The sequence below is a fragment of the Hyla sarda genome, chromosome 6 (assembly GCF_029499605.1).
Source record: "Hyla sarda isolate aHylSar1 chromosome 6, aHylSar1.hap1, whole genome shotgun sequence".
Taxonomy (NCBI): domain Eukaryota; kingdom Metazoa; phylum Chordata; class Amphibia; order Anura; family Hylidae; genus Hyla; species Hyla sarda.
Window position 1 is genome coordinate 246,765,777 of NC_079194.1, and position 27,026 is coordinate 246,792,802.

Sequence of the window (27,026 nt, forward strand, 5' to 3'; positions counted from 1 at the left end):
TGCCTGAAGCAGGGCTAAGTGCCTGTAGAAATCACCTGCCCGGCGTCCGGAACTGCTTGTCTTGGGCGTCGGGCGATAGGAATTCCACATCCCTGAATAGTAATAATAGTAATAATTTTGCAGATTTTGTGGTTTTCTTTTCTACGCCATTTACCTTGTGGTTGAGATAACATGTTAGTTTCATACTTTAGACCGGCCTGATTACAGTAATACCAGATTTGTATAGTTTACGTCATGTTTTACAAATTTTAAAAAAATTCAGAACTTTTTTTAAATTTTTTAATTGCCATTTTTTTTTACCCCTGTAGCTTTATTTTCTTTCCACATACCAGGCTGTATGATGGCTCATTTTTTTGCACCATAATCAGTTTTTTGTATCGGTACCATTTTTGGTATTGATCTGACTTTTTAATCACTTTTTAACTTTTTTTTTTCTGGCATATTATAAAAATTGCAATTCTGTTTTTTTTTTTTTTTTTACATTTACCGTACGGGATACATAATGTTATATTTTAATAGGTCGTACAATTACGCACGAAGCGATACCAAATATGTTTATTTTTATTATGTTTGCATGTTTTTATATAGGAAAAGGGGGTGATTTGAACTTTTATTTTAAACTTTTATTAAAACTTTTTTTTTTTTTTTTTTTTTTTTTACACTTTATTAGACTTATAGAGGAATATAGTTCTATTGAACTCAATTCATCTGTGTGCTCTGTGATCCATTGATAGAGCCTGGTCCAGCCAGGATCTATCAATGACAGAGCCAGGACAACAGGGAACGGTAAGCCCTCCGGCTACCTCTATAGTAGTGTTGAGCGGCATAGGCCATATTCGAATTCGCGAATATTCGCGAATATATGGACGAATATTCGTCATATATTCGCGAATATTCGCATATTCGTAATATTCTCGTTTTATTTCCGCAAATGCGAAAACTTTGCGTATGCGAAAATTTACATGTGGGAAAATTAGCATATACTAAAATTAACATAAGCGAAAATTCGCATATGCGAAAATTAGCATATGCAAATGTTCGCATATGCAAAAATTCGCACGCCAGTCTCACACAGTAGTATTAGAGCCTTCTTTACACCACACAAGCTGGAAGCAGAGAGGGATGATCACTGTGATGTGTACTGTGAAAAAAAAAAATAAAAATAAAACGAATGTTCGTAATTACGAATATATAGCGCTATATTCGTGAAATTCGCGAATTCGCGAATATGCGATATTCGCGAATAATATTCGAATTGCGAATATTCGCGAGCAACACTACTCTATAGTGGATTGCCCCCCTGCGATCGCGCTGCGGGGGGGGGGGGCTATCCACCCCCCTAGCCCACCAGGGAGCATTCATATGCCCGCTCCATACACCCCTCTGAGAGCCGCATGCTAGTTATTATCGGCTGTGTGAAACTTGCGCCCTGTGCAGACGTGCGACCGCTCCTCCCCTCAGCCCCGAAGCTAGAGCTGGTGGGAGCGAAGGCAGATCTGCACGGGGAGCAAAAAGCCATGCCCCCCTCATCTCCCCCTCGCATGGCAGAAAGAAGGCAGAGCAGCTTCTCATCTCCCCTGCTCTGCTTCGGGGGACACAAGTTTCCACAGCCGGGGGCTGTAGGGTATGGAGCGGGCACAAGTCGGGAGCCCGCTCCATACAGACTGCAGAGCACCGCCGCACTTGTTAGGTCAGGCCCTGCTTGCTCGAAGCAGGGCTAAGGGACAGAAAAATTCACCTGCCCGGCGCCCGAAACTGCATGTCCCGTCGGGCAATAGGAATTCCACATCCCTGTCCATAAGTAAGTCTTATAGAAGAGGACAATTTTAGGCATTAAAATCAGTATACAAGGAGGAATAAAATCACCATACATATTACCACCATATTATGATTATGATTGACCAAATCCTGAATACTAAGACCAATAATATCAGTAAACAAGGAACAAATTATACCAACACACAAAGACTGGATAATAACGCCATACTGAGTAAAAACTACTATGTACAGACTAACAATACCAAAAATACCAGAATATAAACAATAACAGGACCAAATAATACTGCATCATCAGGAACACACTTTACATCACACAGTGACTTACTAATGTATCACACTGTTACAGAATAAAACCGCTGTATACCGACCTGTATCTCCCTGTTCAGTGACCATAAAGAAGAAGATACCAGCTGTACACAGAATCTGTATACAGAAAAGCAGTAGAAGACAGCTCTGGATAAATCCATTGTCCCCGTGGTCATCCAGATAGAACAGATAAATGATAGCACTTTTGCACATATCCAGAATTTTCCATTTCTAGTGCTGTGGACTTGGACTTTGTTGCATGTTTGGTATCCGTATACCAAACATGCAACAAAGTCCAAGACCACAGCTCCAGAAATGGAAAACTCCGGATAAGTGCAAAAGAGCTATCATTTATCTGTTCCTCAAAAAAAGCTTTTGGGAAACCAGTAAACTATTGCTCATTTGCACATATCCAGAGTTGTCAATTTTTGGTGCTGTGGTCTTGGACTTTGTTGCAGGACCTGTATCCCATATAAGTGATTGTATACAGAACCATATAAAGGTAGATACCAGCTGTACACAGGATCTGTATACCATATACTGTAAGTGATTATAGTTACATCTAGGGACTCACAGGTACGGTCATTTCTGATCAGTGATATCCTCTTTCCTTTTCTTCAGACCAACATGTCAACTTCTTCCAGCCAAAAACCATCTCTTTAGCATCTGCAGGAAAAACATGTTAGACTCTGCATTGTTCCAGTGCCTGTCCTCCCATAATTAGGATAGTAGGCCTATCCCCCACTGTAGACCTCTCCCCCCAGTAGGTAAATACATCAGAAAGTAGGTAGGTTGTTAGCTAGGTAGATAGGCAGGTAAGTAGGTAGCTAGGTATGTTCAAAGTTAGGTTGGTTATTAGCTAGATAGGTAGGTAAGTGGATAGGTAAAAATTCCTGTGAGAAATTATATTTCTCACAGGAATCATCATTCAACTTTCCTACTAGGAAAGCTGAGTGATGATTACTGTGAGAAATGTAATTGCAGCCATATTTTTTCACCCAGCTTTCCTAGACTTCGGAACAGCAAAGTTTTTCAAAATATGTGGCAACACATCCAACACTTCATACAGGGGGAGTGTATGTTGTTACCAAATATTTAGGCAAACTTTGCTGTTCTGAAGTCTAGGACAGCTGTGTAAAAAAAATATGGCTGCAATTATATTTCTCACAGGAATCATCACTCAGCTTTCCTATTAGGAAAGCTGAATGATGATTTCTGTGAGAAATAACAGGAATCACATTCAGCTTTTCGACTAGGAAAGCTGAGTGATGATTCCAGTGAAAAATATAATTACAGCCATATTTTTTTCACCCAGCTTTCCTAGACTTCAGAACAGCAAAGTTTGCCTAAATATGTGGTAACACATGTAATATAATTGCAGCCATATTTTTTCTTCCAGCTTTCCTAGATTTCCGAACAGCAAAGTTTGCCTAAATATGTGGTAACACATATTTAGGCAAACTTTGCTGTTCCAAAGTCTAGGAAAGCTGGGTGAAAAAAATATTGCTGTAAATATATTTCTCACAGGAATCATCACTCCTAGTAGGAAAGCTGAATGATGATTCCTGTTATTTCTCATAGATAGATAGATAGATAGATAGATAGATAGGGATAGATAGATAGATAGATAGATAGATAGATAGATAGATAGGATAGATAGATAGATATGAGATATATATGAGATATATATGAGATAGATAGATATGATATAGATAGATATGAGATAGATAGATAAGAGATATATATGAGATAGATAGATATGAGATAGATAGATATGGGATAGATATGAGATAGATAGATATGAGATAGATAGCTATGGTATAGATAGATATGAGATAGATAGATAGATATGAGATAGATAGATATGAGATAGATAGATATGAGATAGATAGATATGGGATAGATAGATATGAGATAGATAGATAGATAGATATGAGATAGATAGATAGATAGATAGATATGAGATAGATAGATATGGGATAGATAGATATGATGCAAGTTCTGTGCTCGTGGCAGAGGTCACAGATCAAAAGTAGACACTTCTCTGGCGCTCGCAGGATCCGTATTAGTGGTCAATCAGGTGAAGACTTCGGGTTTGATAAAGAATGCAGTCTTTATTTCTTCATATAAAACTGATAACGCGTTTCGAGGCGTCACCCCTCTTCCTCAGGCCATCGGCACAGGGTGCGCTGGTTTTTGTCCCCTTTCTTTAGTTTTTTTCTTGAATCATAGATAGATATGAGAGATAGATATGGGATAGATAGATAAATTGCAGAAAGAAGCAGCACATCCGCCAAAGTAGTAAAAGTACAGACGAAGGTGCACGCCTTCACAGAGGCACTGGTTACGAGCCCCAACTTGAGTAGTAGTGGAAAAGACCGCAGCACACAAGGCGTTCTCCAGTAAAAAGTGAATTTATTCCATAAAACAGCAAGCAAAAAGGAAGCTACGTTTCGGTAGTCTCACACCACCATCTTCAGGCATGCCTGAAGATGGTGGTGTGAGACTACCGAAATGTAGCTTCCTTTTTGCTTGCTGTTTTATGGTATAAATTCACTTTTTACCGGAGAACGCCTTGTGTGCTGCGGTCTTTTCCACTACTAGATAGATAGATAGATATGAGACAGATAGATAGATATGAGATAGATAGATATATATGAGAAATAGATAGATAGTAATCCAGCAAATAGCAGCACACAAACATAAGTGAAAAAAACTGTGGATTTATTGCATTATTCCAGTGCAGAAATCAGGAGAGCAACGTTTCTGCGGCCTCTCGCCGCCATTATCAAGGCTTGATAATGGCGGTGAGAAGCCGCAGAAACGTTGCTCTCCTGATTTCTGCACTGGAATAATGCAATAAATCTACAGTTTTTTTTACTTATTTTTGTCTACTAACAAGGTTGTGCTGCTTTTCTTGGAATATAGATAGATAGATAGAGATAGATAGACAGATAATGAGATAGATAGATAGATAGATAGATAGTAGATAGATAGATAGATAGATAGATAGATTAGTGTTTCCCAGACAGGATGACTCCAGCTGTTGCAAAACTAAAACTCCCAGCATGCCCACACAGCCAATGGCATGCTGGGAGTTGTAGTTTTGCAACATCAGAAGGCACCCTGGTTAGTAAACACTTGCATAATGTCTTCCTCTGTCTCCCATACTGCAAATGCTCCCTCCCTTCCAGAAAAACTCACCTAATGATTCAGTAGAATCAGTGGTGGGCAGGGGATGTCCTTATTTCCAGCAGCACGAGGGGGTGTCAGAATGTGTAATGGAGCAGGAAACACGTGCCACTGCCTGCTCCACCAACTGCTGCACACAGCACAGGAGCTTGAAGAGGGGGGAGAGGAGGAGGAGCGTTCATCTGTGCTCTCCTGACAGAGGGTCAGCCCGGCCACGGCCCCTGCGCTGGCTTTTAGGGGCCAGCAGGTTGAATGTTAAAGGGTAGCTCCCACCATCCTATTTTGTTTTTTTTCTTTCCCTGCCTATTGCCAATCTATCCCTAACCCCCTCCCTGCTTTGAATTTTAATTTTTACTATATTAAAAATGCTTTTTGTCTGCCTGGCAGTGTGCTCACTACCAGGCAGACTTCCCCAGCAGGCACCACGTCACTGATGCCTGCTGGGGGGGGATTTCCGCCCTTAGTTCATCTACACAGGGTGCCTCCAGCTGTTTCATCACTACAACTCCCAGCTTGCCCTGACATCTATTGGCTGTCAGGGCATGCTGGGAGTTGTAGTATTGAAACAGCTGGAGGCACCCTGTGTAGATAAACTATTAGTTACACGCGGCGCTAGCCCGTCCCCTCCGTCTCCCCCCCCCCCCCCCGCGCCATACCCCGTTCCCTCCATCACAACTTCCCCACCCCCCATTACACTTACTGCAGAGTCCGGCAGCGGGCGTGCAGGGACAGCGGTGGCGACGAGGCGGAGGCGGCGGTGGCGGAGGCGGCGGCGGTGATGTGCGGGAGGAGTGACCTCTCAGCCAGTGGCCGGGGAGCCAATGCGCTTGCTCCCTTCCTGTCTGATTGACAGGCAGGGAGTGAGCGCAGACTGAATGAAAAAGGACCGATGCCCAGCCGCATCGGTCCTATTTCAGGCGTGACATCACACCAGGCTGCAGCCGGCCACTAGGAGGGAGACCCCTAGTGGCCGGTTTTCAAATGCAAATTAAACAATTTTAATTAAAAATAAAGTATATTAGAGATATGTTGTAGTACAAAAGTACTACAACATATCAAAAAATAAAGTTGGTGACAGTGCCCATTTAAAACTAATGATAATGGAGGTGCTGGCAGTGGCTGGGCCCTCTCTCTGGCTGGAAGCCCCACCATCAGTCTGCCCCTTCTGTGCTATGAGCGGCTGCTGCAGGGGGGTGTGAGGGTCATGGATGAAGAGACGCCTGTGCGGCACATCTATATACAGGCACAGCACACTGCAGAGCAACATGCTTTTATAAAGGGCACCGCCGGCCACCACCTGTGAGTTGAAAAATTCAAACCCGCCAGTTTCAAAGCAGCAGCCGCAGGCAGCTCCTGATGCCGAGTGTGCGTCACGTCAGGGGAAGTGGTCGGCCCGGTCCTGCTCACAGTCCTCACTGCTCTTATTGAAAGTCGCAGCGGTGGTCTGCGCTGGTGGGGATCAAACCATTATCGGTCCCCCACCATGAATTCCTGGGGGGATCAATCCCCCATTCCTACGCCCCTGCGTGTGACCCTACCCTTAGGGTATGTTCACACAGCCATATTTTTGCTACAGATTTTCTGCTGAAGATTTTGTTGCCCAACGACTTCATTGGGTAGCAAAATCTGCTACAGCATATCTGCATTAGAACATATTGGTAATTCACTATATTTCATTCTTTGGTTGCAAAGTAGTAACACCTTTGTCTCTGCTGTAACAGTACCTGCTTTGAGGGACTATGGAAATGTATATCTAAGCCGTGCTCTGGCTCCTGTGCAATTGAAGGTGGATCTCATATAACAACGTTTGATCAGAGGAGATACAACTTTCATGGAAGATGTTCCTATGTCCTTTCGCAGGTAACAGCCATAATTATTAATGAAGAAGACAAAGATAGTATATAGTATGCATAAAAAATATAATAACATGATTCATATATTACATATATACACATTTCCTAGGTAGTAGAAAAGCTGTTTAATTTGAACAACAGCTATTATATCGAGGGACAGCATAAAAAAAGACATTTAGCTACGGCAAAATAATGGTAAAATAACATTGTTGAACCTGAGGTTGGTCACATTACACCGCAGAAAAAACAAACATCAAAAAGCCCCATGTGCACCATAAGTTACTGATAAAAACTAAAGATCACAGTACACATGCCATGCCCTCACATGAATAGTTATATAAGTCAGAATAGAGTGATTTATAGAAAAAAATGTTTACTGTACAACGAACAGCATCAAAATGACACCCCACCACCCACCCATCATCACCGCCTGTCATCATCCCCCTGTCATCATCCCGCACCCCCACTCATCATCACCGCCTGTCATCATCCCCCTGTCATCATCCCGCACCCCCACTCATCATCACCGCCTGTCATCATCCCCCTGTCATCATCCCGCACCCCCACTCATCATCACCGCCTGTCATCATCCCCCTGACATCATCCCGCACCCCCACTCATCATCACCGCCTGTCATCATCCCGCACCCCCACTCATCATCACCGCCTGTCATCATCCCCCTGTCATCATCCCACACACCCCCCTTCATCATCACCGCCTGTCATCATCCCCCTGTCATCATCCCTCACCCCACCCCCTTCATCATCACCACCTGTCATCATCCCCCTGTCATCATTCCACACCCCACCCTCTTCATCATCACCACCTGTCATCATCCCCCTGTCATCAACCCACACCCCACCCCCTTCATCATCACCGCCTGTCATCATCCCACACACCCCCTTCATCATCACTGCCTGTCATCATCCCCCCCTTCATCATCACCGCCTGTCATCATCCCCCCCTTCATCATCACCGCCTGTCATCATCCCCCTGTGATCATCCCACACACTCCCCTTCATCATCACCGCCTGTCATCATCCCACACACCCCTTTCATCATCACCGCCTGTCATCGTCCCCCTGTCATCATCCCACACCCCACCCCCTTCATCATCACCGCCTGTCATCATCCCCCTGTCATCATCCCACACCTATCCCCTTCATCATCACCGCCTGTCATCATCCCCCTGTCATCATCCCACACCCCCACTCATCATCACCACCTGTCATCATCCCACACCCCACCCCCTTCATCATCACCGCTTGTCATCATCCCCCCTTCATCATCCCACACCCCCACTCATCATCACCGCCTATCATCATCCCACACCCCACCCCCTTCATCATTACCGCCTGTCATCATCCCCCTGTCATCATCCCACACCCCCCCTTCATCATCACCGCCTGTCATCATCCCCCTGTCATCATCCCAAACACCCCCCCTTCATCATCACCGCCTGTCATCATCCCCCTGTCATCATCCCACACACCCCCTTCATCATCACCACCTGTCATCATCCCCCTGTCATCATCCCGCACCCCCACTCATCATAACCTCCTGTCATCATCCCCCTGTCATCATCCCACACACCCCCTTCATCATCACCGCCTGTCATCATCCCCCTGTCATCATCCCACATCCCACCCCTTCATCATCACCACCTGTCATCTTCCCCCTGTCATCATCCCACACCCCACCCCCTTCATCATCACCATTTGTCATCATCCCCTTGTCATCATCCCACACCCCCCCTTCATCATCACCGCCTGTCATCATCCCCCTGTCATCAACCCACACCCCACCCCCTTCATCATCACCACCTGTCATCATCCCACACCCCCCCTGTCATCATCACCACCTGTCATCATTCCGCTGTCATCATCCCACACCCCACCCTCTTCATCATCACCGCCTGTCATCATCCCCCTGTCATCATCCCCCCTTCATCATCACTGCCTGTCATTATCCCCATGTCATCATCCCACACACCCCCCCTTCATCATCACCGCTTGTCATCATCCCCCTGTCATCATCCCACACCCCCCCTTCATCATCACTGCCTGTCATCGCATCGTCCCCCTGTCATCGTCCCACACCCCCACTCATCATCACCGCCTGTCATCATCCCACACCCCCCCTTCATCATCACCACCTGTCATCATCCGACACACGACCCCCTTCTTCATCACCGCCTGTCATCATCCCCCTGTCATCATCCCACACCCCACCTCCTTCATCATCACCGCCTGTCATCATCCCCCTGTCATCATCCCGCACCCCCACTCATCATCACCGCCTGTCATCATCCCCCTGTCATCATCCCACACACCCCCCTTCATCATCACCGCCTGTCATCATCCCCCTGTCATCATCCCACACCCCACCCCCTTCATCATCACCACCTGTCATCATCCCCCTGTCAACATCCCACACCCCACCCCCTTTATCATCACCACCTGTCATCATCCCTTTGCCATCATCCCACCCCCCCTTCATCATCACCGCCTGTCATCATCCCCCTGTCATCAACCCACACCCCACCCCCTTCATCATCACCGCCTGTCATCATCCCACACCCCCCCTTCATCATCACCGCCTGTCATCATCCCGCTGTCATCATCCCACACCCCACTCCCTTCATCATCACCGCCTGTCATCATCCCCCTGTCATCATCCCACCCCCCTCGTCTGGATGATGACGAAGGCCACAGTGGTCTTCAACCTGCGGACCTCCAGATGTTTCAAAACTACAACTTCCAGCATGCCCGGACAGTAGTTTTGCAACATCTGGAGGTCCGCAGGTTGAAGACCACTTACAGGCGGAGAGTTCACTAGGTATAAGCCGAAAAACTCGGCTTATGCTCGAGTATATACAGTACAATTTGTTCTGCAAAATCAAGCCCCAATTTAGTCAGCGGAAAAATGTAAGAATTATGGATCTTGTGCAGGGAGGGAAAAATAAATACACAAAAATTAAAATTGGCTGTAAAATTGGGTAATTGGGATTTGTGTAAACATCATAGCACCACAAGCTACACTATTTATGTACCCCTGAGCACACAACATATCTCATGCTATGAGCCCCAGGGGAATATGTCACTCATAGGGTCCCCATATAAAATATTGTATGGTATACATTCTCTACTGGATGGGGTTATTTGTGTTGCCTTCTATGCTATACTATGTTTTGTTTTTTTGTTGTATAGAGAGTGGTCCAGGTTTACTAAAACTATCTAATTCTTAGGCAGTGTAAAGGCTATGTTCACACATCAGAATTTATGTATGGAATTCCGCTTGAAAATTCTGCATGGATTTATTGCCAGTACACTTCAATGGGATTCCACTGTCCCAGTCACACAGCAGAATTTCCACTGTAGGAATTCCATAAAAGTGAATGGACAATACATTTCTGTGGAAATTACTGCAGAATTTTGCATGCAGAATTCCTTGCAAAAATTCTTCCGTGTGAACATAGCCTCAGAATGCACCAGATTTAGCAAAGTGTATCATGCTGTTTGATAAATCTGTTGCATTCGTAGACTGTCTAGTCTAAGTTTAACTGGGAGTTCCACCACAAATCTGGTGTATTTTTTGCATTTTAAATCACACCCCTTTACCAAGGCCATGTCTATTTAAATGGATGCAATACAAATGCAGCAGTATAGGACTGGTGGACAGAATCTGCTCCAGCACTGCAAGCATACACTCCTGGCTGAGCAGGCAAGCCAAAATGTTCTGAGGATCCAGGTATTGTAATTCATGTATTGAGGTTATTTTTTGCGTTTATGTCAGAACTGCTGTAACAACCAGCCACCCCTGTGTACATCGCGCTCTCACTCCTGAGCCTTGATATGCACCCGCAGAGCATTTTACGTCCACATATGGGGTATTTATGTACAAATTTTGGGGGTCTTTTTTTTCTTTTACTTCTTGTGGAAATGAAAAATTGAATTTTTTACAATAGCATGCTCATGTAGACACCCAACTTTACCTTTTCATAAGAGGTAAAAGGAGAAAAAGCCCCCCGAAATTTGTTAGGCAATTTCTCCCGAGTACGGAGATACCTTATATGTGGCACTAAACTGTAGCCTTGAAATACGAAAGGGCTCAGAAGTGAGAGAGCACCATGCATATTTGAGGCCTAAATTAGTAATTTGCATAGGAACTGACATGGATGCAAGAATTACACTTGCCTCCGATACCAAAATTACCCTACGGCAATGTTTTCCAAACAGGGTGCCTCCAGCTGTTGCAAAAATCCCAGCATGCCTGGACAGTCAATGGCTGTCCAGCAACACTGGGAGTTGTTGTTTTGCAACAGCTGGAGGCTCCGTTTTATAAACTGTGCCGTACCAGACGTCCCTCATTTTTAGTGGGGGGGGGGGGGTTAACTGTGTAGGGGTATATGTGTATGTAGTGTTTTACCCTTTATTTTGTGCAGTGTTGTGTTTTTAGGGTACAATCACACAGGCGGGTTCACAGCGAGTTTCCCGCTGGGAGTTTGAGCTGCAGTGGAGAATTTTCTGCATCTCAAACTTGCAGCGAGAAACTCACTGTAAACCCGACCGTGTGAATGTACCCTGTGCATTCACATGGTGGGGAGGGCAAACCTCCAGCTATTGAAAAACTACAACTCCCAGCATGCCTTTTGGCTTTCCGTGCATGCTGGGGGTCGCAGTTATGCTTATTTCTCCAAGAACCAAATAATCAGGCAATCGAAACCCAACCTTCCCAATCCTTCTCTCCACTGACGTTGTCTATTGGGAGAAAGTCAGGAGACCCACATACATATTAGACACCTGTTCAATCCTGCCTAAATATGGGGTTCGGCTGACATTTATTTTCTCTAATGTGTAGATACATAGAGACATGTCAAAAGTTTTAATAGGTGGTAGTTGAATGGAGAACAACAGCTGAGCTGAGCGCTTTGTCTTCCAGTTATCCCCTTACTGCAGGAGACACATTTTATATAAAGTGTATAGTGTCGGTCTCCTGCAGAGAGGAGATGACAGGAAAAAACAGCGCTCAGCTAAACGCTTCTCCCCATTTGTTCAAGCAATCTGTGGGGGTCTCAGCACTGAAACCCACACAAGAAACTTGAGAGTAAATCAAGTTCCGGGAGAATATCTTTGTCACTTCATTCCGACCCTACAGGATGACTGGGTCGATCTTTTACCCCTGGGTGGAATTCTCCTACAATGATAGAGACTCTGAGGCCACGGAGTCTTCTCCATTTTTTGTTGTCTACGGTCTTCATCCTAGTCCTCCTCTTCCATCTCCTCGGGTGTGCCAGCTGTTGATGAACTAGTTTGGGATTACACGTCCATCTGGCAACAGACTCGGCATTCTCTTCTTCAAGCCTCCTCCCGCATGAAATCTCAATCGGATAAGAAAAGAAGATCTCATCCATCTTTCTTTCCTGGTGATAAGGTCTGGTTATCCTCCAAATACCCATTTCAAGATTCCGAGCTACAAATTGGGCCCTCGTTTCCTGGGACCATTTGAGGTTTTACAAAAGATTAATCTGGTCTCCTATAAACTTTGTCTGCCTTCTTCCCTACGCATTCCAAATTCTTTCCATGTCTCCCTTCATAAGCCAGTTGTAGTCAATCGGTTCTCGCAAAAAGTCTGTTGTTTCCATTCCTGTTTCTGGTTCTTCTGACATCTACGAGGTCAAAGAAATCTTAGCTACAAAAACTGTAAGAGGGAGACGTTATGTTTTGGGGGACTGGAAAGGTTTCGGTCCGGAGGAGAGATCTTGGAAGCCGGGGGAGAATATACTGGACCGTGACTTACTTCAGAACTTTTTAAGACCCAAAAGAGGGGAGACCCAAGGGGGGGTACTGTTAAGGCTCTGCCCTCTGCTCCCGGCAGTGCTGCGGTTTGCATTGCAGGACGCGCCCGCATGCGAATCCTGGACTGACGCTCACCTTCCGCCCCGTTCTCGCTGGACCTTTTCCTTACGTTGTGGGGCGCGCTCTGTTGTTCTCCTCCTGCCCTTCTCTGCCGGTGCACGCACGCGCCGGCCCTTCTAAATTTAAAGGGCCAGTGCACAAATAATTGGTGCTTCTCTAAAACCAAGACTATTTAGTTCCGGGACTTCCTACTGTTCCCTGCTGGATCTTTGTGCGTACACAAGCGTATACTTGTGTCTTGCCTTGCCGTGTATCTGACCTTGCTCCAGTGCCGCCTTGCTTCATTACCTCCAGCCCTGACCTCCTGCCTGTCCTGACTATGTCTGTGTGTCATCCTTCCTGTGCCCCGTTATACCTCAGCTGCCTGTGGGGACGAGTTGTATCAGGGGTAGCGACCTGGGTGCTTCCTGCCGCAGCAAGTCCATCCCGCTTTTAAGCGGGCTCTGGTGAAAACCAGCGGCACTTTAGACTCTGCTCCCTGGTACGGCCCACGCCATCTTTCTCTCAGGTTGGTTGATCCACCTACCACAGCTGTTACACCCATCAGTGTCAAGAAGGTATGGACAGTCATTTATTTAAATGGCCAAATGTAGTATTACAATTTTCTAACTGCAAAAGGGAACAGTATAAAAGTGTGGTTCTATTGTTAATAATTATTTGTATATATAAATGCTTTCACCTGAATGTATTTGTGTTCATTTATTAACATATGATTGTTTTCTTTCAGTTGTGTACTATATCTTTATTTGCTGTTCATGGAGAAATAAAGTTATGTGATGGCAGTGAGTTTGAGACTTGTCTATCAAAAATCATTCTGAAAATTAAGAACCCTAAAACAGTAAGTATCCTAACACAATAGCAGACATAACCTGGGTCACCTAACAAGGTGATGGAATATTACTAGGATACACCTCTACTTTATAATTAGTTGGGATTAGACCTCAAAACTATATTGAGATTAAACTTTTTGTAGTCTATCTTGCCTTTCTTAAGCCAATTATGTTCAATTCATAATTTTCTTTTTTAGAATTCAAAAAGTTTTTATTGAACAATAAGGGGTATGGAAAAAAAAAATCAGGATTTATACAATAGGCAACACATTAACAATAGCACCTGAGGTGTATGCGGAAGATTGTGGCAGGTTATCTGTGGTATAAGGTCCAAAACTATAACCCAAAAGGTGTGTAGAAACAAACACTTCAGACAAATGTGAGTCATGGTACCTGGAGCTGTATTGCACCTCCAACACACATCTAATACAACCAGAAAGTATTGGTGTAACAATGTGAAAAGTTTATACCACGTACAGAGTATCTTAACCCCCTTTCCGACCCATGACACATGTACGTCATGACTAGGAAGATTTTCCCGACCTACACACACACACACACACACATAGCAATCGCTCCCATCAGCTAGTCAAATCTGACTAGCTGATGGCAGCGTTTCGCAGATAAAAATCCTGAGCAGCTCGGTGTGTGTGTCCCGATCACGGGGATCGGGACACACACAATGCTCTGCTAGGAGTCCCTAGTGTCCCTTACATGTCCCCCTTCCCCCGGTGTCCCTTACCCGTCCCGAGATGCCCACGCTGTGCCCGCCTGCATGCTTCACTTCCATTTTTTTTTTGTAAAGGAGCTGTTTAAAGTAAAAAAAATAATAATAATAAAAAATCTATATATATATGTAAACAGGAGAATGCAGCAGCAAACTGCTAGCACAAAGATACAGATAAAACATGAAATGCTATATTGCTAAAATGCAAAAAATGAAAAAATGGAGGTGCTTTGCTCACCATTTGGCCAAATAGTTTAGACCATCCCACCACGATAAGTTGACTTCATTGGGACTGTCCCTTTGATCTCTTTTACAGAGTTCACCATGACCACCTCCTCAGGCAGAGAATTCCACAGTCTCACTGCTCTTACAGTAGAGAACCCCAACTGAGCTGGTGTAGAAACCTTCTTTCCTCTAAACATAGAGTATGCCCCCTTGTTATAGATACAGTCATGGGTATAAATAGATCATGGGATAGATCTCTGTACGGTCCCCTGATATATTTATACATAGTCATTAGGTCTCCCCTAAGCTTGGAGCACTGTGGACAAGATAAAAAAGAAATTCAAAAAGAAAATAATTTCCTCTGTAGCATACAGCTGCTAATAAGTTCTGAAAGGATTACGTTTTTAAATAGGAGTAATTTACAAATCTGTTTAACTTTCTGGCACCAGTTTTCCACCAGAGTACCACATTAACAAAGCGGTCTCTTGCATCCTTATCCACTTTTATGTCTAAAACTTAGTGCAGAAAAGATTTGTGAAATAAAATAGCAACTCCCTTAACCTTCTGGGAAAAACTGTTACTATAATACAGGAGGTAAAATAGCAGTTGAAGAGCAGGGAGGCATGTTCACAGAGAAATTGGGTCTCCTGCAAACATACCACCGAAGCTCTCCATTTGTGCATAGAGTACAGGATCTTCACTCTCTTATCTGAATTATTAAAACCCTGAACATACAGGTTGGCAACCTTAAGAGGCGCCATTGGGAAGGCAAAAATGCTAACCGCAATGGTACATAGGCGAGAGAAGGGGGTGCATTGGAGAGGAGACGAAAAGGAGGATACAACTCTGAAAAGAGAATGGAGAAGCAAGCTCTACACACATGGACCCTGAGACCAGATAGGAGGAAGGAAAAACATGAAACAAGAACATATAGTCCTACATAACATTCACTGAGAAAGGTAGTCCCCGACATACACTGCAAAAACAAATAGTTCTTCATAATAGTCAAAGAGAAAAAAGGTGGGGACCTAGGCTAAACAAGTGCAGAGGGCACTCAAGGGGTAGAGGCCCAGGTCTACCAAGGAACGGAATTGAAAATGTTCGTGTAGGCAAAAATTCATCTGAGTGGGTCGCCTTCGGGAGACCCTGAATTTGAATGTATTTCTGTGATTGGGGTTCTCCTGGTCATTCATCTGAGAATATAATAGCTGCTGCCCAGGGGCAAATAGGAACGTAAGTCCTCCATCAACTGCGTAGAAGAATGGAAGAATTCAAGAGCACACACTATAGAGAACAGGACATCCACCTCAGACTGAACAAATTGTTGTCTTCAACTCCGCAGTAAGAGCAGTCAGGTCTTGTTACATAGGCAGAAAGAACAATAGGGTTTGCAGCTCTGGGTAAGATTGCAAAATCTGGGCCACATCTCTCTGAGGCAGCTTGGTGGGCACTTCATGGGGAGGCAGGCCATGAGCTATCTTCAGAAGAACCCTAGGCGTTCCCGGTGCCAATGCCACAGGAGACTCTGCTCTGGCCTATAGAGGGAGCTGCAGACCACAGTGGCCCGAGGGCCTGGTTTAAATATTGCATCAGCTGGTAAAAGAGGGGCTAGTGACAATGGACCACCGTCTGTCTTCTCGACCTTCAGATCAATGAGAAGAGGGGGTACAGGAGGAGACTGTGGCCCCCATAGCTTCCCCTTATGATACAGCAGAGCCAGATCCTGGAGACACAAACAGAAGCACCGAAGCCTGGTCTTAAGTACCCCCAGTGGTGGCAGTAAAGAGCAGACTTTACCCTGCTTCTTTGGGTTTTTAGGGCCCATGGTGAGTAATTTATTGCCTCCTAGGCTGGTGGCCGCAATGGATATCCAAAAAGGAACGAGTAGTAAACGTGCATGCTAGGCAACTCCCCCCCCCCCCCACACACACACACTTTTACCATTTTTTGTGTAATATACTGTATAAAAAGAACTTTCAGAAGCCTTTAGTTCACTATATAACAGTGTTTTTTTACTATATGCCAGTCTATAAACACATCTGTAGCTTGTAGGTCATGTGCTTTACTCTATATTTCAGGAACTAGAAATCAGAAGCACTGGAGAAATTACATTAAACCATGTACACATTAATTTACCATATGCCAATGGTAAGTATAAGTTCAATGGTAAGAATAATCAATAGGTTCATGATAAGGCTTGTTAATACTTCAGCTATAAAATTTAGACCTTATGTGTAAAGTATAAACCTATACAATAAAGATTTCTATATGGCCATACTGTAACTCCATATGACCTCAATTTTAGACAAAAGCATCCCCATTTGCTGTTACATTTGCAAATACCAAAGGAATTTAAGAGGACCAGTGGCCAGTTCAAAATAAGTTTTGGCAACATTGTGCTGTCATTGATCATAGCATGCGGGTGTGGTTTAACAAACGCAGTGATCACAATCTGATAATCACCCACTGCCCCGCTGTCTGAGAAGATATACCTCTGAGACATTTTCCTCCTAAATAACCCCTTTAAAGCTCCATTCAGTGGGTACAGAGCATCCATTATAGGGTACTATAATCATAAAAGGTTCTTTTCAAGATGGAAGTTTTTGAGGCCTGTTTACTGCCTTTCTTAGGCTAGGTATAAAGAGACCATTAATCTGATATGTAATTTGAATAAACTAGAATCACTTCACATCACATTCAAACATTTATTTTAATTCAAAACATTCCAAGATCTGATATACATTTATTGATAAAGTTAGACTTGCCTTGAATTTAACAATTATGCCTAGTCTACTTCACCTACAAATTGTTTCTGTCTATTGTATTATATTTTTACTGTGTTTATGTGTCACCAGATAACGTGACTATTTTCAAGCCAACTTCATTTTACATAATTGTAAATACCAACATTGGTCTTCAATTGGAAATTCAGCTCATACCTATAATGCAAGTTTATATACATTTAGAAAGTTCTTACTTTGGCCTTACATGTGGTAAGTTTGTATATAACTAAAGGTTATATAATAAGTTGTTTATATGAGAACATGTGCTTGACTAATCTGTTCTATGATAAAAATCTGCAGAGAAAGTATAAACTAAGGACATGAATGAATGCTGCATGAATAATTGCTGAGTTTGATGGGTTAATAATTTTTTAATTGGCGTGTTGGTTAATATTATATTTTTATATGTATAAACCTATAAAGAGAGATGTTATTTTAGTAATAAGTTAATGTTTAACCCCTTAACGGTGCAGGATATTTAAGTCCTGCGGCAGCTCCCGCGATATAACGCGGGGTAACGCAGTGACCCCGCATCATATCTGGTCGGTCCCAGCAGTCATAAGCTCTCCGGCCGCTTCTGGATGTGCTCAGAGAGAAAGTCCTCTCCTACAATTTGGGATTCCCCTTCGCCCTCATGGTGAGGAAAGATGGTCTCCTGATGATCTGCCTGAGTTTCTGCAGGACTTGGACATTCCCCCCATCTCCCTGCCGGACTTGCCCATGCTCACATTCTATGCCTCTAAGAGGCTCATCCCTAGGTCTCCACCACCAGAAGTGGATTACTCGTTGGGAATCCGTTCCCTCCTCCTCTCGGGCAGGACCTGCTCCTGACACCTGATTGAACTGCTGTTGAGGTTCTCATTGTATACTCAAAATTATTTCTCTTCTCCCCCTCTTCGCAGGTGTGAGGTGACTTACCGTTTTTCCTGATTCCTTGTTCTCCCTCTGTGTCGTTCATGTTTGTGTTTCCCCCTCCATGTCCCCCCCTTTACTATTCTTGCCTCTTTTCCTTTGCTTTGTTCAGTTATTATCCACCAGTGATTGGTCTCTCATTCTACCTTCCTTTGCTGTGCTTTTTCTTCGGGGTGCAGGGTTCGGGCTCCTCTCCTGCTTCTCCGTTCTCCACTTTCCCAGAGTAGGTTGGAGGCCTCACTGGGTTCTTTTCTCAGTGTTTGGTCTCCCTGGTCTTGGACCATGTCTATCCTTGAATGTGCCGCAGCAGTAGTTCTGCTGCTACTTTTCTGTTGTTTTTCTTTGTGTTTGGTCTTGTTTGTTCTTGTGCCTTCCCTCCTGTCTTTCTTTCTATGTTATCACTCATCTTCTTCCCAGGGACTCTTGGTTTGTTGTTCTTGCTCTGCTATAGCGGGGCGCTATCTTTATGGGTTCTGATGGTGGACCTTAGCGTTGCATCCTTCTACACGAAGGGACTTAACACACAATTCAGTTTCAGGCGAAGAAAAGACAGATTCTTCAACGCAAAGAGGCTTAACGCACAATACATTTTCAGGCGAAGAGAACACAGATTCTTCATCACCTACACAAGCGTAGGGTACATGTGGCTTGCTTTCAGGAAACTCATTTTAAGGTAGGTCACGCCCCATTCCTTAAGAATAGGCATTATCCATTCAGTTTTTTTGCTAACAATCCCCAGACGCACGCCAAGGGCTTGGCCATTGCTCTCCATAGGTCCCTTGCTCACCAAGTCCTAACTGTCACTCTAGATCCGCAGGCCAGATATATTGTCCTCTCCTTGTCCCTTGGTGGTAGGATATTCACGGTCATCAATGCCTTTCCCTTCTTTATCCTCTGATGTGGTAGAAGCACTGGAGGCTCCTTTCTCCCTGGAGGAACTGAGCCTTGTTGTTCGGGAACTCCCGGGTGGGAAAAGCCCTGGCCCGGACAGCCATACAGCCAAATTCTATAAGACCCCTTTTGACTCCATCTCCCCTATCCTGCTACGGGCTTTAAACTCTGTCTCTCCTTCACACCCTATACCTCCTTCCTCTACCCTGGCCCACATAGTGGTCCTTCCAAAACCCGGGAAGGATCCTCTGTCATGTGCAAATTACCACCCCATTTCCCTTTTAAATGTGGACCTCAAAATGTATTCCAAACTAAATTCCACTCTCCCATCCTTGGTCCACCCAGACCAAGTGGGCTTTTTGACGGGGAGGGAGGCCAGGGATAATACCATTAAGACTATGGATATTATCCATCATGCTCAGTCTTCTAAATTGCCCCTGATGATCCTTTCCCCTGACGCCGAGAAGGCATTTGATCGTATTTACTTATTTACTTTGATCGTATTTACTTATCAGGAACGGCACGCGACAAGGTTGCCCTCTTTCCCACTTCTATATGTCCTTGTGATGGAGCATCTTCTTGCATCGATTAAGGCATATCCAAGTATCCATGGGATAGTTGTAGGCGATCACGAAAATAAGTGCTCTGCCTTTGCAGACGACCTATTAGTCTATCTAACGGACCCTGTAGTGTCCTTGCCTAATCTCATGTCACTTGTTCATGGCGCCTGGTCCAATTTGAAGATACACTTTTCCAAATCTGAAGCTCTTAATGTTTCTTTGTCAGGACATATGGAATCTTCCCTTCGTTCTACCTTTCCCTTTAGTTTGCCTTCCCGAGGTATCTGTGGACTAGATCATCGGATCAAACTCAATTGTTCTCCCTCAATTTTCCCCCCATGCTGGCGAGATTTTGCACAGACTTATCTTCTTGGAATAGGAGGGAGTTCTCTTGGGTTGGTCAGATGAGCATTTTAAAAATGACCCTTATGCCACGGTTATTATACCTTTTGCAGACTTTACCCATTCATATCCCTGCCTCCTACTGGCGCCTTATCCAACAGTGGTCATCGACACTGCCTCGCCTTAACAGACTCCTTCTCTCCAGATCTGGGGGGACTGGCATGGCTGATTGCCACATGTACTTCTTGACTTGTGTACATGCCCATGTTCTTGACTGGTCGCATAACATCGATACCAAATTATGGGTTTGCCTAGCACATGACCTCTCCCCCAGAGCCCTTGCCACCCTCCCATGGACTTGGTCCCCGTCCCACCAAGCCCTGTTCCCATCTTCCTACTCCATGCGCCATACTCTAGTGTCTTTGCACGCGGCAGGGATGGGGGGGATGCTTGATTTATTGTCTTGGTCCTCTTTGCCTTGTGACTGATAACCCAGTGTTCTGTCCTGGGGCCTCGTCAGAAGGCGTCTTCTTTGGATCCTCCCTGACTACTGAAGTCCATGGAGGAGTTGCAGGACAGACCTTTCTCTCAACGGGCGCCATTTGCCTACCTCCAATTGCGTCATTTTTATGCCTTGCTCCAGGCCCACTTCCAGATTCACCTCGGCAAGCCATATCTATTGCCTATGAACTTTTGATGTCTTCCAAGACTCGGTCCTTACCGGCTTTCTGTCGTGCCTGGGAGCTGGACAAGACATTTTCTGATGAGGACTGTGCCTGTTGCTTCTCCCTGACACATAAGGGGGTTATCACCACCAAAGCCCAGGATAGGTGCCATAAGATCTTGTCGAGATGGTACCATGTACCGGCAACCTTCCATCGTTGGTATCCTTCTGTTCCTAATACTTGCTGGTGCTGTGGGTCTGCGGAGGGTGCGATGACCCACATTTGGTGGGGGTGTTCTGTACTGACCCCCTTTTGGGGTTCGGTCCTCCAGGTTGTCTCTGAGGTTTCAGGTGTGCATGTTCCCCATACACCCGAAGCTGCGCTGCTCTCTATGTTCCCCGTGGTGCAGGTGAAATACAAATGGTCCGTATCGCGGCATCTCCTCCAGGCCGCTAAAACAGTTATCCCTAAGAGGTGGGAGTCTGTTGACCCTCCCACCTTAGAGGAATGGTTGGCTGAAATTGCTCACACCCGTCACATGGCGGAATTCCTGGCCACCCTCCCAGCTGATGTGACTGGAGTAGGAGCCACGTGGCTACGGTGGGTGGAGTTCTGTGCTACCAGTATTTATAGGTCTCTGGTTTAGGAGCGTGGGGGTGAGTTGGTTGTGTTGCTCCTTCGCGTCTGCTCCATTTCTACTGATGGTGTTTCATGTCCTGCTGACCTGCCTCTTTGCTAGTCGCTTACCCTCCACTAGTCCCTGAGCCTCTGACTTTGTCTAGTCCTCTTCCCCCTCTTTTAGTTTTTCTATGTCCCTGTTTGTTTGTATTTGCATGTCCTTTTCTGTTGTTTCAGACTCATGCAACGGTGTGCAGTATGTTCATTTTGCATCTAATTATTGACCTCAGGTTTCTAGTAGCATTCCCATGCCCTATTAGTTATTGAGCCTTGTTGCTCATCATGCCGGCCTAGTTCTCCTTATTTCCACACCCTTTGTTTATTGCTTTAATTCATATGTTACATATTTATCTTGCACTAATTTGTTGATTTTTGTAAATGTCTTACAGCCCACTTGGCTCTCTGGCCTAGCTTGGCCGACAGGCTTTTGTATTTGTTTAATTAATGCCTTTATGTTGATGTATGTTTTTGTTATTCTTAATAAAACTTTTTGAATTTGAAAAAAAGAAAAAAGAAAAGAATTGCTGGGATATTTTATTTTCTGTGTTTAGAGTTCCTTTAAAAGGAATATTAACCTTAAAACATCCTTTGATGTGTTTTTGAGGCTCTCAACAAATGTTAGAGGATACTGCACTCTGCCCCTTTGTCTTTTCCGGGCTGCAAATAGCAACCTTCCATTCACTGCAAATAAACTGTCAAAATACAGTATAAGGGTAGGGTCATACATAACGGATCCGCAGCGTATTTTACGCTTCTGATCCACTGGTGACCCAACCCATAGTATGCCTCCAGCTGTGACCAAAAGCTCTGAATCTCCCCCATGGTATTAGAAGTAATTTCTGGCTGTTAGAGGGCACCAATGACATATCATACAGTATATATCAAAGAGTTTTCATATTGCATAATCTAGATGCAGGTAAACATCTGAGATGGAAAGTCCGCAAATGTTTTGATAAGGGGCAGGTGGTAATAAGAATTGAAACTGCTCATCTTCTCACTCCAGGAATGCAAAAATATATCCTTGATCCAAAACAAATAAAAAATAAATAAATACAGATAGGGTGTGTTCACACTGAGGAATTACCATGGAGCAGAATTTTGCGCACTCAACATCAACATCAGTGTGAATGGGTCTTCCGCGAGACCCTTTCCCACTGAGGAATTTCAGTGGTGGACAATTCCGCCACTGAAATTGTTCTGCGCAAAGAAATAACATGTTCATTCTTTGCACAGAAATCTGCGAGGACTGCTTAGCCATCAATGGTGATGGTGCAGCACAGTCCTACCGCCGAAGTATTTTGGTGGCGGCCGCCAGATGGAATCTCCGCTCGCGCAATTCGGGAGCAGAGATTCAGCTTCAATTGCCCAGTATGAACGCACCCATACTCTCAAAAGAGCTGCAGACGCTGCTGGTAATGTCTTGTAGGAGATCCACAGATTTCCAGGTGTACTGCATTGTGACACATATATCAGCTGGTTTATTTACTGGTTCTATATTATTTATGGTATTCAGGTCTATGTGGAAATTTCAATGATAAACAAATTGATGACTTTATTGTACCAAATGGGATGTCACTGCAAGATTTGGACCCTTTCACACATTCATGGAGAAATGATCAAACTTGCCCAAAAGCCCCTATTGATGTACTCGATCCATGTTCCATAAACATACAGAAAGGTGAGTAAATAACATACAGAGATGTTGTGAGCACATCTTATATCACATATGTCTTTCTCGTAAAATTCCTTTAAATTGGTAGTTTATTATCTAGAAACTCAAAAGTGTTGTATTTGCTTATTCTCATACCATGGCTTTACAATCATGCATTATGCCTTGTACTAAACCCTCTAGCGCCATGAATAAAGAGTTTTGATTTGGTTTTCAAACTTATAAGTGTTTTTTTTAACCCTGTGTTAACTAACAGCTTGTTTAACCTGTTAAGAACCAAGGGTGTACCTGTACGTCCTTGTCTTTTCCCTTTCTATAATGGCCCCGCGTTATAGCAGGTTGGGCCCGGCCAGGACCCATGGCTAATAGCGTGTGGCACTGATCGCGGCGCCACTCGCTATTAACCCATTAGACGTGGCATTCAAAATTGATCGCCACGTCTAAAGTGAAAGTAAACTACTGTCGCTTAGCTCAGGGGGCTGGTCGGTACCGCCGCGGTGAAATCGCGGCATCCCAAACAGCTGTAGTACACGAGGAGGGTCCCCTTACCTGCCTCCTGGTGTCCAATCGCCAAATGACTGCTCAGTGCCTGAGATCAAGGCATGAGCAATCAAGCGGCAGAATCATTGATCAATGGTTTCCTATGAGAAACCATTGATCAATGTAAAAGATCATTGTGTGCAGTGTTATAGTCCCCTATGGGGGCTATAACACTGCAAAAAAGAAAGTGGGAAAAAAAAGTTAATAAAGATCATTTAACCCCTTCCCTAATAAAAGTTTGAATCACCCCCGTTTGAATCACCCCCCTTTTCCCATTTAAAAAAAAAAACCTGTGTAAATAAAAATAAACACATGTGGTATCGCTGTGTGCGGAAATGTCCGAATTATAAAAATATATCATTAATTAAACCGCACGGTCAATGTCGTAAGCGCAAAAAAAATCCAAAGTCCAAAATAGATTATTTTTGGTCACTTTTTATATAATGAAAAAATGAATAAAAAGCGATCAAAAAGCCCGATCAATACAAAAATGGTACCGCTAAAAACTCCACAAAAATGAGCCCTCATAGCGCCCCGTACGCAAAAAAAAAAGTTATAGGGGTCAGAATAAGACAATTTTAAACGTATACATTTTCCTGCATGTAGTTATGTTTTTTTCCAGAAGTACGACAAATCAAACCTATATAAGTAGGGTATCATTTTAATCGTATGGACCTACAGAATAAAGATAAGGAGTAATTTTTTACGAAAAATGTACTGCGTAGAAACGGAAGCCCCCAAAAGTTACAAAATGTTTTTTTTTTCTTCAATTTTGTCGCACAATGATTTTTTTTCTGTTTTGCTGTAGATTTTTGGCTAAATTACTGATGTCACTGCAAAGTAGATTTGGTGGTGCAAAAAATAAGCCATTAAATACATTTTTAGATGTAAAATTGAAAGAGTTATGATTTTTTAAAGGTAAGGAGGAAAAAATGAAAGTGCAAAAACGGAAAAAACCCTGGTCCTTAACCCCTTAAGGACGCAGGGCATATACATATGCCCACGTTCCTGAGTCCTTAAGGACTCAGGGCATATGGGTACGCCCTGCGCTCTTCCAGCCCCTGCCGCTCGCCGGGCAGGGACCGTAGCGGGATGCCTGCTGATATCGTTCAGCAGGCATCCCGGCATATCGCCCAGGGGGGTCCTGAGGTCAATTCACACTGGCGATTTGCGGCGATTCCCGGTCAATTGGGTCTCTGGTGACCCGGAAATAAAGGGTGAATGGGGCTGTCCCTTACCCAGTAGGAGTGAGGTGGCACGGGTGCCACCTCACGATCACACGATTGATGGGTCGGAACGACCGGCCAATCACGGAGCTGCTGGGTGGTGATTGGGACGGCGATCAGAGCAGAGATCGGTGCCGGCGGGGGTCTCCTACCTTGCCTTGGTCCGGTGGGGGTTCCCCCTGGTGCGGTGGCGGCGACAGGAGCAGCAGGATCGGTGGCAGCAGCGGCGGCAGTCCCGGGGGCAGGATACAGCAGGAGGTGAGGCCTGTTTACCTCCTGCTGTTGCTTAGCAACAGCTCTCAGTATGCAAAGCCAAAGGGCATGCCGGGAGATGTAGTTTTGCAACAGCTGGAGTTCCAACTCCCAGCATGCCCTTTGGTAGTCTGTGCATGCTGGGGGTTGTAGTTATGCAACAGCTGGAGGCACATTTTTTTTCTATGAAAAAAGTGTGCATCCAGCTGTTGCATAACTACAACTCCCAACATGCACAGACTACCAAAGGGCATGCTGGGAGTTGTAGCAGTGTGCCTCCAGCTGACGCAAAACTACAACTCTCAGCATTCCTTTCGGCGGTCAATGCATGCTGATTGTTGCAGTTTTGCAACAGCTGGAGACATATTGGTTGTAAAACCGAGTTTGTTACCTAACACAGTGTTTTGCAATCAGTGTGCCTCCAGATGTTGCAAAAATACAACTCCCAGCATGCACTGAGATACTGTACATGCTGGGAGTTCTAGTTTTGCAACAGATGGAGGCACACTGGTTGTGAAACACTGAGTTAAGTAACAAACTCCCAGTGTTTTGCAACCAATGTGCCTCCAGCTGTTGCATAACTACAACTTCCAGCATGTATAGTCTGTCAGTGCATGCTGGGAATTGTAGTTTTGCAACAGCTGTACAGGGTACATTCACACGGGCGGGTTTACAGATAGTTTTCTGCTGCAAGTTTCAGAGGCGGCAGATTTTTAGCCGCAGCTCAAACTCCCTGCGAGAAACTCACTGTAAGCCTGCCCGTGTGAATGTACCCTAAAAACACTACACTACACTACACCTACACCAAATAAAAAGTAAAACACTATATATACTACACTATATACACATACCCCTGCAAAGTCCCATCCCCCCTCCCCCATAGGAAAAAAAAAACATCAAGCTGTTGAAAAACAACAACTCCCAGTAAAGTCGGACAGCCACTGACTGTCCAGGCATATTGGGAGTTTTGCAACAGCTGGAGGCACCCTGTTTGGGAAACACTGCCGTAGGGTATTTTTGTGGTGGATTCAAATCCCTAATCTAGGCCTCATGAAGTAATTTCTTAAAAATCCTCAATAAAAATAATTTCAACCTAATCTAGGCCTCAAATGTGCATGGCGCTCTCTCGTTTGGAGCCCTGTCGTATTTCAAGGAAACAGTTTAGGGCCACATATGGGGTATCTCCGTACTTGGGAGACATTGCGTTACAAATTTTTTTGGGGGGGTTTCTCCTTTTACCCCTTATGAAAAGGGTAAAGTTGGAGTCTACACCAGCATGTCAGTGTAAAAAAGTATAATTTTTACACTAACATGCTGGTGTTGCCCCATACTTTTAATTTTCACAAGCGGTAAAAGGAAAAAAAATTGTAACCCAATTTCTCCTGAGTACATAACTACCCCATATGTGGGCGTAAAGTGCTCTGCGGTCGCACAACAAGGCTCAGGAGTGAGAGAGTGCCATGTACATTTGAGGTCTAAATTGGTGATTTGCACAGGGGTGGCTGATTTTACAGCGGTTCTGACATAAACACAAAACAATAAATACCCAGATGTGACCCCATTTTGGAAACTACACCCCTCACGGAACATAACAAGGGGTATAGTGAACCTTAACACCCCACAGCTGTTTGACAAATTTTCGTTAAAGTTGCATGTGAAAATGAAGAAAACACTTTTT

General features: G+C 44.5%; 1 protein-coding gene across 1 annotated transcript in view; it reads left to right on the forward strand.

Moving 5' to 3' along the window:
- Window positions 1–27,026, forward strand: part of LOC130277496 (mucin-2-like) — a 307,722-nt gene that overhangs the window by 77,222 nt on the left and 203,474 nt on the right. The window contains exons 10-14 of the mRNA XM_056528171.1: window positions 6,999–7,137; window positions 13,776–13,886; window positions 16,909–16,978; window positions 17,686–17,823; window positions 23,175–23,339. Of these exons, the coding sequence (XP_056384146.1) occupies window positions 6,999–7,137; window positions 13,776–13,886; window positions 16,909–16,978; window positions 17,686–17,823; window positions 23,175–23,339 (623 nt within the window). The remainder of the gene's footprint in view (window positions 1–6,998; window positions 7,138–13,775; window positions 13,887–16,908; window positions 16,979–17,685; window positions 17,824–23,174; window positions 23,340–27,026) is intronic.